Genomic DNA, 14,946 nt, shown 5'->3' on the forward strand with positions numbered 1-14,946 from the left:
TTGAGAGAGAAAGAAACAGATATATATATATGTAGAGAGAGAGTGAGAGAGAGAGAGAATAGGCATGCCAGGGCCTCCAGCCACTGCAAATAACCTCCAGAAGCATGTTCCATCTTGTGCATCTGGCTTACATGGGTCCTTGGGAATCAAACCTGGATCCTTAGGTTTCGAGGGCAGCACCTTAACTGCTAAGCCATTTCTCCAGTCTGCCTTCTTAAAAAAAGTATTTTATTTTTATTTATTTATGAGAGAGACAGAGACAGCGGGGGGGAGGGGGCGGGAAATGGGCATGCCAGGACCTCCAGCCACTGCAAATGAACTCCTGTCACCTTGTGCATCTGGCTCATATGGGTCCTGGGGAATTGAACCTAGGTCCTTTGGCTTTGCAGGCAAGTGCTTTAACTGCTATGCCATCTCTCCAGACTTGTCTTTTTTTTTTTTTTTGGTCAAAGGTCTTTTCTATATTGGTTGAGCTGATCATGATATTTCTGTCTCAAAGTCTGTGGACTGTGTTATATTTATTGTTTTTCCTATGTTGAACTATTCTTGCATCATCCCTGGATTGAGATCAAGGTGGTCATGATGTTTGATCTTTAAAATGTGTGTTTTAAAAATATTTAATTTATTTATTAGAGAAAGGGCACACTGAGGCCTCTAGCCCCAAATAAACTCCAGATGCATGCACTGCTTTGTGCATCTAGCTTATGTGGGCACTGTGCCTCTTTTTTTCTTAAATAAATGAACAAAATGTTTATTTAAAAAGTCTACTTATCTTCAAATACCTTCACCCTAGGTACCATGTTCCTTCCACATGAACCTTTAGGCAGATACAAACCACAGCATTTACCATGGAGTCACTAGTTCACATACCTATATGAAAAACCTTTTGTAGAAGATTATATTACTGAGAGAAATGAAAGAACATCTAAAGAAATGGAAGGGCCTTAGCTACATAGTTCAAAGCTAGTCTGGGCTAGTTGAGATATTGTCTCAAAAAGAGTACATAGGGTTTAGAGAGATGGCTCAGCAATTAAAAGTGCTTGCTTGCAAAGGCTGATGGTCTGGGTTTGATTCCCCAGTAGCCATGTAAAGGCAGATGCACAATGTGGTGCATGTGTTCATTTGCAGTGGCAGGAAGCCCTGGCACACCCATACTCACTCATTCGCTGCCTCTGTCTCTCTCTCTCTCATAAATAAATGAAATATTAGATGGAAGGGCTGGGGAAAATGGCTCAGCAGATACGAGAGCTTGTTGCACAAGCGTGAGGACCTGAGTTTAATCCCCAGCACTGAGCACTGACATAAAAAGCTGGGTCTGGCTGTCCATACCTGTAACCGCAGTATAAGGAAATGCTATGGCTGGTTTCACTCTGTAGCTAGTGATTTCTCTGATTGGCCTGGCCCAAATCGATGGGAAGCCTTTTGGAAGAGCTTTGCTATTGTAGATGCCCTTAAGAATATTTGTGACTCATCAGAAGGGCTCAAAATGTCAACATTAACAGGAGTTTGGAAGGAGTTATTTCCTACTCTTATGAGTGGCTGTAAGGGAGGGGTTCCAGGCATCAATGGAAGAAGTCACTGCAGATGTGGTAGAAATAGAAAGAACTAAAAGTAGACAGGGGTCCTAAAATGTGATGGGATTGCTGCCATTTTAGGATAAAACTCATCAGCCGGGCGTGGTGGTGCATGCCTTAATCTCAACACTGGGAAGGCAGAGGTAGGAGGATCACCTTGAGTTTGAGGCCACCCTGAGAACACATAGTGAATTCCAGGTCAGCCTGGGCTAGAGCGAGAGCCTACCTCAAAAACAAACAAACAAACAAACAAAGGAATCATGGAATAGACAGACAAGGAGTAGCTTCTTGACATGGCATCTACTCCAGGCATAGCTGCTGTGAATATTGTTGAGATGATCACAAAGGATTGTTATGTAATTTACTTGTAAAGCAGTGGTAACGTTGAGAGGGTTGACTTCAGTTTTGAGAGAAGTTATGCAGTGAGTAAGACGTTATCAAGTAGCATCACATGCTATGAAGAAGTCTGTTGTGATGGGAGGAGTCAATTGTTGCAGAAAATTCTATTGTCTCATTTTCAGAAGTTGACAGGGCCACCCTAAACATTAGCAAACACCATCCCGATCAGTCAGCACCCGCTGTCGTTGAGCATGACCTTTCACCAGCAAAAAGGCTCCTGAAGTCTCAGAAGATCGCTAACATTTTTAGCAATAAAGTATTTTTACTTTTTATTTCTTTGCATGTGTGTGTGTCTTGGTACATGTTTGCCATCTCTCCAGCCCCAAATTTTATTTATTGTTTGTTTGGACATGTATGTGTGTGCATGAATGCATGCACATGCATATGCACATGCACCAGGATCTCTTGCTACTGCAATCACATGCCTACCCAGCTTTATGTGGGTGGCTGGTGAATTGAACCTGGACCAGGAGGCTTTGCAAGCAAGTGCCTTTAACTGCTCAGCCATCTCCCTAGATCCAAGTATTTTTTTAAAAAAAAACTGTTTTTTTCTTTTCCCCAGGCAGGGTTTTGCTCTAGTCCAGGCTGGCCTAGAACTCATAGCAATCCTCCTACCTCAGCCTCCCACGTGCTGAGATTAAAGATGTGCACCACCACACTTGGCTCTTTTAAAAAGTTTTTTTTTTTTTTTTTTTTTTTGGTTTATTGAGGTAGGATCTCACTCTGGCTTACATGGGACCTGAGAGTTGAACATGGGTCCTTAGTCAAGTGCTTTAACCACTAAACCATTTCTTCAGCCCATGACACTGTTTTTATTTTATTTTTTATTTTTTAAGGTACAATGACATTTCACATTTAGTAGACCACAATATAACATGGTTTTTTTTTGTTTGTTTTTTTTTTTTTTTTGGTTTTTCGAGGTAGGGTCTCACTCTGGCTCAGGCTGACCTGGAATTCACTATGTAGTCTCAGGGTGGCCTCTAACTCTCGGAGATCCTCCTACCTCTGCCTCCCGAGTGCTGGGATTAAAGGCGTGCACCACCACACCCGGCTCTATAACATGTTATATGCACTGGAAAGCCAAAAAGATTGTGTGACTTGCATTATTGTGATAGTCTTTTTGTTGTACTGTTCTGAACGTTACCTATAGTGTCTCTTATGCCTGGTAAGCTTCTGTAAGATATTATAGGAGAATAGTTTCCAGATTGCAGAATGGTGAAATACTTATTAAATAGGACACACAAACACTGCTGAAGTAAAATCTGATAGGTAGACTGTATTAAAGAACAGTTCATCAAAGAATACTGTTGAGAATGGAAAAAGTAAGCCAAAGCAGGTATGTAATCAGAACATGTACCTGACAAAGCTTTGCTGAGCCTGGGGTGGTGGGGCATGCCTTTGATCTCAGCATTTAGGAGGCAGAGGTAGGACTGCATAGGACTGTGTAAAGACTTTCAGGTCAGCCTGGGCTAGAGAGAGACCCTAACTTGGAGGAAAAAAAAGACAATCTGATAGTAAAATAGGTAAGAAACTTAGGTACTTAACAAAAGATTTCTAAATGGAAAGACAGCATGATATTAGTGAAATATAAACTAATTATACACCTACTGGACTGGCCCAAATTGAAAGAAACCAGCATTGATATGACCAGTGACATAGAAGGTACTGAGTGAAGTGATGAGAATGACTTTTCAGTGCTAGAGGGAGTGTGTATTTGGTATAACTAACCTCTTTAGAAAATAGTTTGTCATTACCTGCAAAACTTTAGCATTCAAATTCCTGTGACTTATTCACCCCATGCCCGTGTTTATACTCAATACAAATACATGCACTATAGCCAAGAGACATGTATAAAAATGTTCATAGCATTATTCATAACAGCTCCAAATCAGAGAGAACTCAAACATGAACAGTGGATTGATAAATCACTGTATTTGTGGAATGGTGTACAGCAATGAAAGCGAGTAACACGGCAGCATGGAATTTCAAAGTTAATGTTTCGTGAAATAAGCCAGACCCTAAAGAAAATAGTCTGTGTGATGTCCTTTTCTCACAAGTTCAGGAAATAGACAGCATGAAATAATACTGTTCAGAAATGCAGTTAGGTGAGCCAACAATCAGGAAAGGCAGTGATTGGAGTGGGGTAGCACAAGAGGCTGAGGTCACATGCTTTCTGGAGGCCAGGGAGCTTGAGACCCTTCTGGTGAGACCCTGTCTCATAGAAACAAATGAAGACATTGTTCCATTGTTCCTCCCATGTAAAGTTCTGTGCATTTTAGCACAACTTATGATAATAGAATAGGAAAATGGACGTCTACCCATGTTCATCATCAGGGACATGAGTGTGATCTGTAAACTCATAATCAGCTGTTCCATTTAAAACATGCATTGGATACTTTTCTTTTTTTGCTGTGACAAATACCTGGCAAAGCAACTTAGAGAAGGGTTTATTTTGGCTCACAGTTTGGGGGTCCAGTCCATCATGGGGAAGGCCTGGTGGCAGAAGCATGGGCATGCCTGTTACAGAAGCAGAGAGCGGAGCTGGCCTGGGAGCTGTCTTCCAGCTCTGCCTCCCATTGTTGGAGGTGCTTTGGAATCACCGCTGCATGCACTGCTTTGTGTCTGGCTTTAGCTGGGTGCAGGGGAATGGAATCCAAGCTTTGCAAGCAAGCACCTTTAACTGCTCAGCTATCTCCCGAGCCTTTCTTTTTCGTTGTTAATATTTTCCACTGTGTAGCCCTGCCTTTGAGCCCATAGCAGTCCTCCTACCTCAGACTCCCAAGTGATGGGATTAAAGGCACTGCACCACCACTCCCAGCTTTAAATCTCTGTTGTCTGATAGAAGTTTAGACACCTGTGCTTTCTTCTTGTTACCAACATCCTTTTCATCCTGTTCATGTTTTCATCCTTTTACTTTCAACCTGTGTGTGTCTGTACATCTAAAGTGAGGCTGTTGTGAACAGCATTCATTATATCTACTCATGTATATGCATCTTAATCTATTTTGGGCTGCTACAACAACATTTGAGACTGGAACTTTATTCCTTTTTTTGTTTGTTTTTTTTTTTTTTAGATATAGTTTCTCTGTAGCCCAGGCTGACCTGGAATTTAGTGTCAGGGTAGCCTCAAACTCACAGGGATCCTCCTACTTCTGTCTCCCAAGTGCTGGGATTAAAGGTGTGTGCCACCACACCTGGCTCAAAGATTTATTTCTTACAGTCCTAGAGGCTGGGAAATCCAAGGTCACATCTGGCTGGGGCCTTGTGTTTTATCATCTGAAGCAGCAGGCCGAAAGGCAAAGGAGCACTGAAAAAGAAGCGAGGGAAAGGAATTGAATTCGTTCTTTCATCAGAAACCCACTTTTGTGATAATCAGTTCATCTTTACAATAACTACCCATCTCCATGAAAACAAACTCAGCCATGCACAAGGTCAGAGCTTCCCTGATAGTTCATGAAAAAGACAGTTAACACTTGTGAAGGACAGCTCAATAGAGAAATGACTGGCTCCAGGCCTGGGGCTGGGCATTTTATAAGATAAACCTGGAACTTCAGTTGTATGCAAGATCACTGGGGTCATATAAAGGGACACACAAGAGACAATTTAAAAAATATATTTTGCCGGGCATAGTGTGTGGTGGTACATGCCTTTAATCCCAGCACTCAGGATACAGAGGTAGAAGGATCACTGTGATTTCAAGACCACCCTGCGACTATAGAGTGACTTCTGGGTCAGCCTGGGCTAGAGTGAGATTCCACCTAAAAAAATAACACCAAATAATATATTTTAAACATTTATTTATTTAAGAAGGAGAGGGAGAAAGGGGGAGAGAAAGAGAGAGAGAATGGGTATGTCAGAACCTTTGATGAACTGCGTATAGCTGCAAGTGAACTCCAGACACATGAGCCACTTTTTACTTTAAAAAAATTATTGTTTATAAGAAATAGAGGAACGAATGTTAAAAGCAGTTATCATGGACAAAGTAAGGAAAACTTGAAACACATAAAATTTGTTTTGTTTTTTTTTTTTTGAGGTAGGGTTTTACTGTAGCCCAAGCTGACATGGAATTCACTATGGAGTCTCAGGGTGGCCTCAAACTCATAGCAATCCTCCTACCTCTGCCTCCTGAGTGTTGGGATTAAAGGCATGCACCCCCATGCCCGGCTTGCTGTGCCTTTTTCATTTTATTTTAACTTATTTATAAGGGAGAGCGAGAGAGAGGCAGATAGAGAGAGAGAGTGGGTGTGCTAGGGCCAGTAGCCATAGCAAATGAACTCCAAATGCATGCGTCATCTTGTGCATCTGGCTTATGTGGGTACTGGGGAATTGAACCTGGGTCCTTAGGCTTCCCAGGCAAGCGCCTTAACCAGTAAGCCATCTCTACAGCCCAGTATGGCTTTTTACAATGTGTATTATTATTTTTTGGAAATATTTTATTTTTATTTATTTATTTGACAGACAGAAAGAGGGAGAAAGAAAGGGAAAGAGAAAGAATGGGCATGCCAGGGCTCCAGCCACTGCAAATGAACTCTCGCACTCCAGATGATTGTGCCCCCTTGTGCATGTGGCTGACATGGGTCCTGGGGAATCGAACCTGGGTCCTTTGTCCATCCCTGCAGCCCTACAGTGTGTATTATTTTATAGTAGCCAAGTAGTTAATAAAGACAAGTTTTTCTGATAGAAGAATTCCATCTAATATATGTATAAGGTGTCATAATTGAAAAAAATCATCTTCTAGTGTGTAATGCAATGATCAGTTTTAGATAGTGGTCCATGGTTGCCATCCAAAGGCATTAAGTTAAAGGTACAGCCATTTTAAATAAGGACTTAGCCTTAAAGACACAAGATACGTATGATCATATGTCCTCCCAAATATCAAATTGTTTCTTTCCATGATTTTTCATTTTTAGAGTATGAAGATCTGGAAACCACTAAGCTCAACTCTCCATTGGCTTCTACCTCTGACCCAGCCTCCCAGTCCTCACCCTACAGGTAGGGACAAGCACATGCTTTGAGTAAATGCATCTAGAAGCCTTGTCTTCTGAGAATAAAGGACTTGGTGAAGTCAAGGAATTGGTGAAAGAAGTAGGCAGCGACTTTCAGGGGTGAGACAAACTGAAGAAATTAATCAGTCTCCTTAAAGGTGTTGGGGGCAATGTCAGATCTAATTCAAGTTATAAATTTTTCTTTTACTCTGGGACTAAAACTAACCAATAGACTAGTGTAGTGTCATGATTTGTCTTCTGAAGACTAGTTTCCAGTGTTCAAAAATTTGAATTAGACTCCAGGTGAACTTATAAGAAGGTATGTTTGAGGGCCTGGGGAGAGTTCAGTCAGCAAAGTGCTTACCTTGCAAGCCTGAGGACCTGAGTTCGATCCCCAGTACATATAAAAATGCCTGGCATGGTGACAGATGGCTGTAATACCAGCATTTAGGAAGTGGAGACAGGAGGATCTCTGGGGCTCACTGGCCAGCCAGTCTAGCCTAATTGGTGAATTCTAAGCCAGTCAGAGTCCCTGTGTCAAAAGAGGTGGACAGTGTTCCTGAACATGGTACTTGAGCTGTCCTCTGGCCTCCGAACACACATGGTCATTTCTCTAGTTCACAGCCAACTTTCCTACACATTAAAAAAAAATGTGGAGCTGGGTGTAGTGGCGCACACCTTTAATCCCAGCACTTGGGAGGCAGAGGTAGGAGGATCACCATGAGTTCGAGGCCACCCTCAGACTACAAAGTGAATTCCAGGTCAGCCTGAACTGAGACCCTACCTCGGGAAAAAAAAAAAAAAAAGTGGCCGTGCATGGTGGCGCACTCCTTTAATCCCAGCACTCAGGAGGCAGAGATAGGAGGATCGCTGTGAGTTCAAGGCCACTCTGAGACACTACATAATGAATTCCGGGTCAGCTGGGGCTAGAGTGAGACCCTACCTCTAAAAAATCCCCCCCCCCCCCCCGAAAAAGCTGGGCATGGTGGCGCACGCCTTTAATCCCAGCACTTGGGAGGCAGAGGTAGGAAGATCACCATGAGTTTGAGGCCACCCTGAGAATACAGAGTGAATTCCAGGTCAGCCTGGGCTAGAGTGAGACCCTACCTTGAAAAAAAAAAAGAATGTGTGTTATTGTCACCCATTGAAATGTGTGTATGCACACACACCATTTGGAAGCAATTTTCTTCAGGTTAAACCATTATGATAATCTTTTAGTTATTATAATTTCCGTCTCTGTCCATCCTGCCTAGTCACCATCACTGATATGTGTATAGCAGAAAGGAGGGGTTGTCCTGAGTTCTAGAATGAGAAGAAAGCATGAATCCTTACTAAAACAATGAGTCTTATTTTTTTTTTTTAATTAGTTATGGGCATACTCAGTATGTAAACAGCACATGTTGGTACCATCTTTACCCTCATCCCTGCCCCCCCAAAGGGACCCTTCTCATTGGGGATGCTGGTTATGCCCATGGGGATTGTGGGTTGTGCATTGTGGGGGTAGCCATCAGTTATGGGAAGAGGCAATGTCTCTGTGCATAATGTCCCAACCTGTGGCTCTAACAATATTTCTTCCCCATCTTCCGTGAATTTCCCTGAACGATGTTTGGTTCATTTTAAGTCTACTCCAGTGATGGGCTCCTAGGAGCCTCTGTGTCTCTGGTCCGGTAGGAGCTGAGTGTCCTCAGTGTCTGTCTCCTTCACCTCTGTGCTGATATCAGGATCACTGAGAAAGCAGCACTCTTGCTTATTTCCCTAATTCCTCTGTAGTTTCAGCTGGGGCCCTTTTGAAGTGAGATGGGCTGTTTCTCTCCTAAGGTCCTACTTCCATCTGAAAAAGAGAAGGAGATTCTTCAATGGAGAGTCAAGTCAGCACAGGTTAAATGGGATAACCATTGTTAGTTTAGAGAGAATTCAATGGGTGTAGGCCCTCCTGTAGCCCAAGATTGGTGGGAGCTTGATATTGGAGAGCAAACTCGTTACCAGGATATGATTCTGGCTTGTTCCCAGTTCCAGATATGGGTTACTTTCTGCTGAGCAGATCTGTTAGCCAATCCAAGAGCAGTTGGTTACCCACCATGCCTGTGTGCCACTATTGCACTTGTGTGAGCATCACATCAGGTTGTTTGCTTCTGAGTAGCTTAGACCTTGAGTTGCTCAGACAGATGTTTACCACTTTCCCCCAGTAACTCATATAGCACCTTCTAGTACTAGACAGGCTAACTGTCTGGGGACTGGCTTTCTATGTTCTGTACTGATAGCATATAGTGTCTTTGGCAGTAGGATCTTACCATTAACCTCCGGTGGGTAGGTAAACAAGTGCTGTGACAGAAATCTGTCCTCTTTTGGGAAACCTTGTAGGTCTCTAATCAACAGCTTGTTTTGGGTATTAACCAGATCCTGGTACAGGCCAGCACCAAGGGAAAAGAAAGAAGAAAATGAAAGAAAATTTTAAAAAGAAAGAAAAAAGAGAGAGAAACAGGAGAAAATTAAGGTTAGGCTTCATCTTACCTTCTCCAGGGCCCTTTGATTCAGATGTTCCCTTTAAGGTCCTGATGAGGGTTCAACCTTTTAGCCTGTCTTCCAGGATATAGGATTTTGTGGTACCAGTTCCATTTGGGTCCAGTTTTGTATCCCCCCCTACCTTTACCCTCCCCTCCAGCCCTACCCTCCCTATTGTTCGGTCCTCAAGATGCATATTAGGTATGTTAGCATCTTAGGCCGATCCAGGTTAGGAGCCACAGATGAGTGAGACCATGTGACGATTGTCTTTATGTGATTGGGTGAATTCGCTGAGTATGATCTGTTCTAAGTTCTCTATTTTTCTATCAATTTCATTGTGTCATTTTTTTCTAACTGCTGAGTAGAATTCCATCATGTAGATTTACCACATCTTGGTTATCTGTTCATTCAATGATGGGTACCTAGGTTGATTCCAGTTCTTACCTATTATGAATTGAGCAGCTATACACATGGTTGAGCAAATCTGTATGAACTGAGTCATGAGTTTTAGGATAAATGCCCAGTAAGGGAATGACTGGGTCTATTGGTAACTCTATAGTCAACCTTTTTAGAAGTCTCCATATTGGAAGGTCTTATTTTGGAGACTCCTGAGCTAGTGAATATTATAGTCTCGTTGATAAGTTCCTGGTACAGTATTGTCCAGTAGAACCTGTGGTTCATGCCCCACTTAAAATTGATGGCTGAGGTACAGTGGGGGGGGGGGAGGGTCTCAAGAAGTAAGAGACTTTTTGTCACCTTTTTTTTTTTTTTTTTTTTTTGGTTTTTCAAGGTAGAGTCTCACTCTAGCCCAGGCTGACCTGGAATTCACTATGGAGTATTATATTAGGGTGGCCTCAAACTCACAGTGATCTTCCTACCTCTGCCTCCTGAGTGCTGGGTCTAAAGGTGTACTCCACCATTGCCCAATGTGTCACTTCTTATTTATTTATTTATTTATTTGAGAGAGAGGGATAGAAAGGAAGAGGCAGATAGAGAAAATGGGCGCACTGGGGCCTCTAGCTCCTGCAAACAAATTCCAAATGCATGTGTCACCTCATGCATCTGGCTTACGTGGGTATTAGTGAATTGAACCTGGGTCCTTAGGCTTTGCAGGCAAGTGCCTTAACCACTAAGCCATCTCTCCATCCCTCTCACTTTTTGAGTTATATTCAGAAGTTTTTTCCTCTTACCTTTTTTTTTTTTCTAATTGGCACCATTTCCATTTATTTATTCAATAAAGATCAACTGTGCAGCTGTTATACAGTAATCTTGAACAAGAATAAGGGATTTTAAATCTGGCCAATGAAGTTATGAATAACACGTGGTCCTTGAGATTAACAAAGTCCCACTCTTATGAGACATATAGACATATAAAATTAGCTGTGTTAGCATGACATAGTAACATGATAACATGGTATGGTGTATATAAATTGCTGATTCTGATCACGGCACTTGGATAGGCTTCTTTTTTTTTCACAATTTTTATTAACATTTTCCATGATTATAAAAAAATCCCATGGTAATACCCTCCCTCCCCTCTTACCTTTTAAAATATATTTTAACTTATTTATTTGAGAGGGGAGGGGAGTATCTGCTTGCCATTTTAAACAAACTCCATCGGCATGCACCATGTTGTAATCTGTCTTTATGCAAGTATACTGGGGATTTGAACCTGGGCTGGTAGGTTTTGCATTCAAACATCTTTAACTGCTAAGTTATCTCCCCATCCCTCTTGCTTTTGTAGCCAGCCTTTATTGAATGTTTGTCAATAATAATAAAAATAGTTACTCATCAAATATTTTTATTTGCTAAATACTGTGCAAGGTGTTAAAATGTATCATCTCATTTCAGGCTCATAACCCTAATGAGATAGGTGTACCTGCCTGTTATTAAGATAAGAAAGGTGAAACTGAATTGAATCCTTTGCTCAGGTTCCCACAGTTATAGCTCATTCTCATAATGCACAATAGAAGGAAGGCTTTAGGGTCTGTGCTTAGAGGGGCCAAGTTACTATATATAGCAATCTTCCTCAAGGGTTTGATATGAGACAGTTCATGCTCTGGCCAAATTCCCTAAGAAAGAGATTTTTCATCTTCCTGTCACCATCTCTTTTGTGCTTTTGTTGATATAAAGGGTCCTTAGAGAATGGGGTTTTGGCAAAGAACTGTTTCATCCTCCTAAAAATAGATAAATTTCTTCAGTGAGAAACATAGAACATTATTTGGCAAAAGATTTAATTTAAAGTTTTCTTCTAAAATCTCATGAGTAAAGAAAACACTCCAGTGACTGTAATGCCAGAAATTTAATGCTTGTGTTTTGTGTCTGTTGAAAATGGAACAATACAACTTTCTGTCCTTTCTAGAGAGGCTGGCTGCCTGGCCAGGCTCTCTCCATTCTGGCAGCCTTCCTGCTCTGGGGCAGCACAAGCCAGAGGCCTAATTGACATGGAAGGTTTTCTTTCCATGGCTTATCACTGGCATCAACTGATTTGCAATTTCTCTCTCCCAAAACACCCTTCATTAATTCTCTAGAACATGAAATGTTAATGTGGATATTAAGTTTATGTGGATAGTGTATGCCACTTTAATATATATAGGTTTTTTGAGGTAGAGTCTTGTTCTCTAGAGCAGGCTGACCTGGAATTCACTCTGTAGTCTCAGGGTAGCCTTGAACTCACAGTGATCCACCTACCTCTTCCTCCTGAGTACTAGAATTAAAGGCTTGTGCCAGCATGCCTGGCCAAAATATTTTTTATTTATTTTTATTTTTTAAAATTTTTATTAGCATTTTCCATGATTATAAAAAAAAATCCCATGTTAATTCCCTCCCTCCCCCCACACTTTCCCCTTTGAAATTCCATTCTCCATCATATTACCTCCCCATCACAATCATGGTACTTACATATATACAATATCAACATATTAAGTACCCTCCTCCCTTCCTTTCTCTTCAAAATATTTTTTATAAACAAAACCATGTTTGTCAAAGTATTTGATAAAGGTAAAGAAGAGACTTGATTTTAGGTGTCATATTATACAGATGAGAGCAGGCATGTTCAGGGGGATATGGCTGTAGATACAGTGCCACATACAGTGAGATCAGGCTGGTAATGCCCATTAACTGTGATAATTTCAGCTTTCCCAATATTATAAATAGTAGTATAATCTAAAATTACTCTTCTTCCCAAATAAAAATTAACCCATTCTTTTATTAGTTCAGGAGATAGTTTGGGGGTGACCTAATATTCGTTCAAGAGATAGTTGTTGAGCATCTCTTGTATAACTGGGGCTGTTCTAGGGACCAAAGATACAAAGAACAAAACAGTTCAAGTTGTGGCTGTCATCGAGCTCATGTTCTAGTGAAGGAGGCAGGCAGAAAGCAGGTAGACAAGGTGCTTCATAGAATTTGAGTGGCTATCACCTGGAAAATGTGGGTAAAGGGAAAAATTCTGCAGATAGTTAATAAGGTTCCCTCACATGGAGGTAGGACTCTGTACACAATTAAAATGCTGCAAGAAATGAGTGTCTCAAACTTGGCACTGTGAAAGGGGTAGAAACAACCCCCCCCCCCCATTGAGCCTATGAGCCCCAAGTTGGTCATCAGTTTGCTGCCTGACTTCCCTGTGCTAGTATGGTCTACATGGAATCTTTACACAGAGCTCTTAGATTTCAGGTTGGTAGCATTCCTGACATACACAAGCCTGTGGGAAACCTTAGTATCAGCCAGGCCACTGCAGCTTTGATATCATATCCCCTGTCATGTTAAAGCTTTTTGTTGTTGTTGTTGTTGTTGTTTTGTTTTGGTTAGAGTGAGAGGTAGGTAGGGTCTCACTCTAGCCGAGGGTCTCACCCTGCAGACTTACTTGGAATTCACTATGTAGTCTCAGGCTAGCCCCCAAACTCACAATGATCCTCCTACCTCAGCCTTCCAAGTGCTGGGATTAAAGCTATACATCACTACACCCAACTAAAACTTTCAAAATATATATATATATATATAATTTATTTGCAAGGAGAGAGAGGGAGAGAGGAGAGAATGAATGAGAATGGATACACCAGGGCCTTTGCCATTGTAAATGAACTCTAGATGCATGTACCATTCTGTGCATCTGGCTTAATGTGGGTGCTGGGGAATTGAACCCAGGCCATCATGCTTTGCAAGCAAGCATCTTCACCATTGAGCCATCTTTCCAACCCAAGTTGTGTTAAAACTTAAGGCAGATATGCACCTTGCAGTCAAATGTGATATATATTATATCAAGCAGTAATAAGTGCCATGAAGAAAAATGTAGCAGAGCTGGGCGTGGTGGTGCACGCCTTTAATCCCAGCACTCGGGAGGCAGAGGTAGGAGGATTGCCATGAGTTCAAGGCCACCCTGAGATGACAGAGTTAATTCCAGGTCAGCCTGGACCAGAGTGAGACGCTACCTTGAAAAACCAAAAAAAGAAAAGAAAAATGTAGCAGGCAACCATATCAAAATGGATGGGAGGCAGGGAGCGTTTCACAGAGGTACATCCAGGAAACTTCTCAGAAAGTCGTGGTTAAGCAGAGGGCAGGGGAAGCAAGCAATAAGTTATCCAGGGAACTGACTACAGCAAGTACAAAGACTCCCACGTGGAAAGTTTGTGAGGTGTTTGAGCTCGATTCAGGATACCATTGTTGATGAAGTGACCTGGGCAAAGCAGGGATTCCACTGTAAATGAATTCCAGATGCATGTGCCACCTTGTGCATATGACTTTATGTGGGTACTGGGGAATCGAACTCGGGCCATTGTGCTTTACGGACAAGCACCTTTAACTGCTGAGCCATCTCCCAAGCCATCCACTGTACACTCTGGAGGATGCAAAAAGGGAAATGATATTTTACTACTTTTTGAAAGAATTTTGATGTCACAGACTCTCCTGAAGGGTTCTAAAGACTCCAGGGGTTCCCAGATGGGATGGCTTCTCTCTAAAAAAAAAAAATCTATGTCACCTTTTATTGGCAACAAATTTTCAAAAAGCCTGGGAAATTGTACTACTACTCGGCCACTCAGCTCATTTTCTAGTCTCTTTGAAGCCAGGGGAGCTGGGAGGCAGCATATAAGTCATCCCTGTCTCTTCAAAACCAGCTGTTCACATAGCTGTGTTTTAAATCATTGAGATGGCTGAATAGTGCACTTAAAAGTGGTTATCTGTGGTAGTGAACTGGCATAGAGTGTGGAATGGAACTGCCAGAAGACTTCACATCTGAGTAATTATGGAGAGGGATGCCTTGCTAAGCAGCTAGTATTCCTTCTGTTTGATGACCAATCTGTGACTATGCAGGCTTCTTCCCTGTCATTTTATGTAATGGTTTTGTGTGTAGAACAAATTGGGAGTCCAAACTTTCCTTTTTTCTTTCTTTCTTCTTCTTCTTCTTCTTCTTTTTTTTTTTTTTTTCTGTGGTAGGGTTTCACTCTAGCTCAGGCTGATATGGAATTCACTATGTAGTCTCAGGGTGGCCTT

At 41.8% G+C, this 14,946-nt stretch overlaps 1 protein-coding gene across 2 annotated transcripts in view; it reads left to right on the forward strand.

The window, feature by feature from the left end:
* The window catches only part of Tmed8 (transmembrane p24 trafficking protein family member 8), a 34,788-nt gene that overhangs the window by 6,893 nt on the left and 12,949 nt on the right, over window positions 1-14,946 (forward strand). For both annotated transcript variants that reach the window (XM_004649382.2, XM_045154196.1), the window contains one exon: window positions 6,883-6,964. In XM_004649382.2, coding sequence (XP_004649439.1) covers window positions 6,883-6,964 — 82 coding nt within the window. Of the gene's footprint in view, window positions 1-6,882; window positions 6,965-14,946 lie in introns of those variants that run through there.

This window comes from Jaculus jaculus, chromosome 7 (assembly GCF_020740685.1).
Source record: "Jaculus jaculus isolate mJacJac1 chromosome 7, mJacJac1.mat.Y.cur, whole genome shotgun sequence".
In the NCBI taxonomy this organism is placed as follows: domain Eukaryota; kingdom Metazoa; phylum Chordata; class Mammalia; order Rodentia; family Dipodidae; genus Jaculus; species Jaculus jaculus.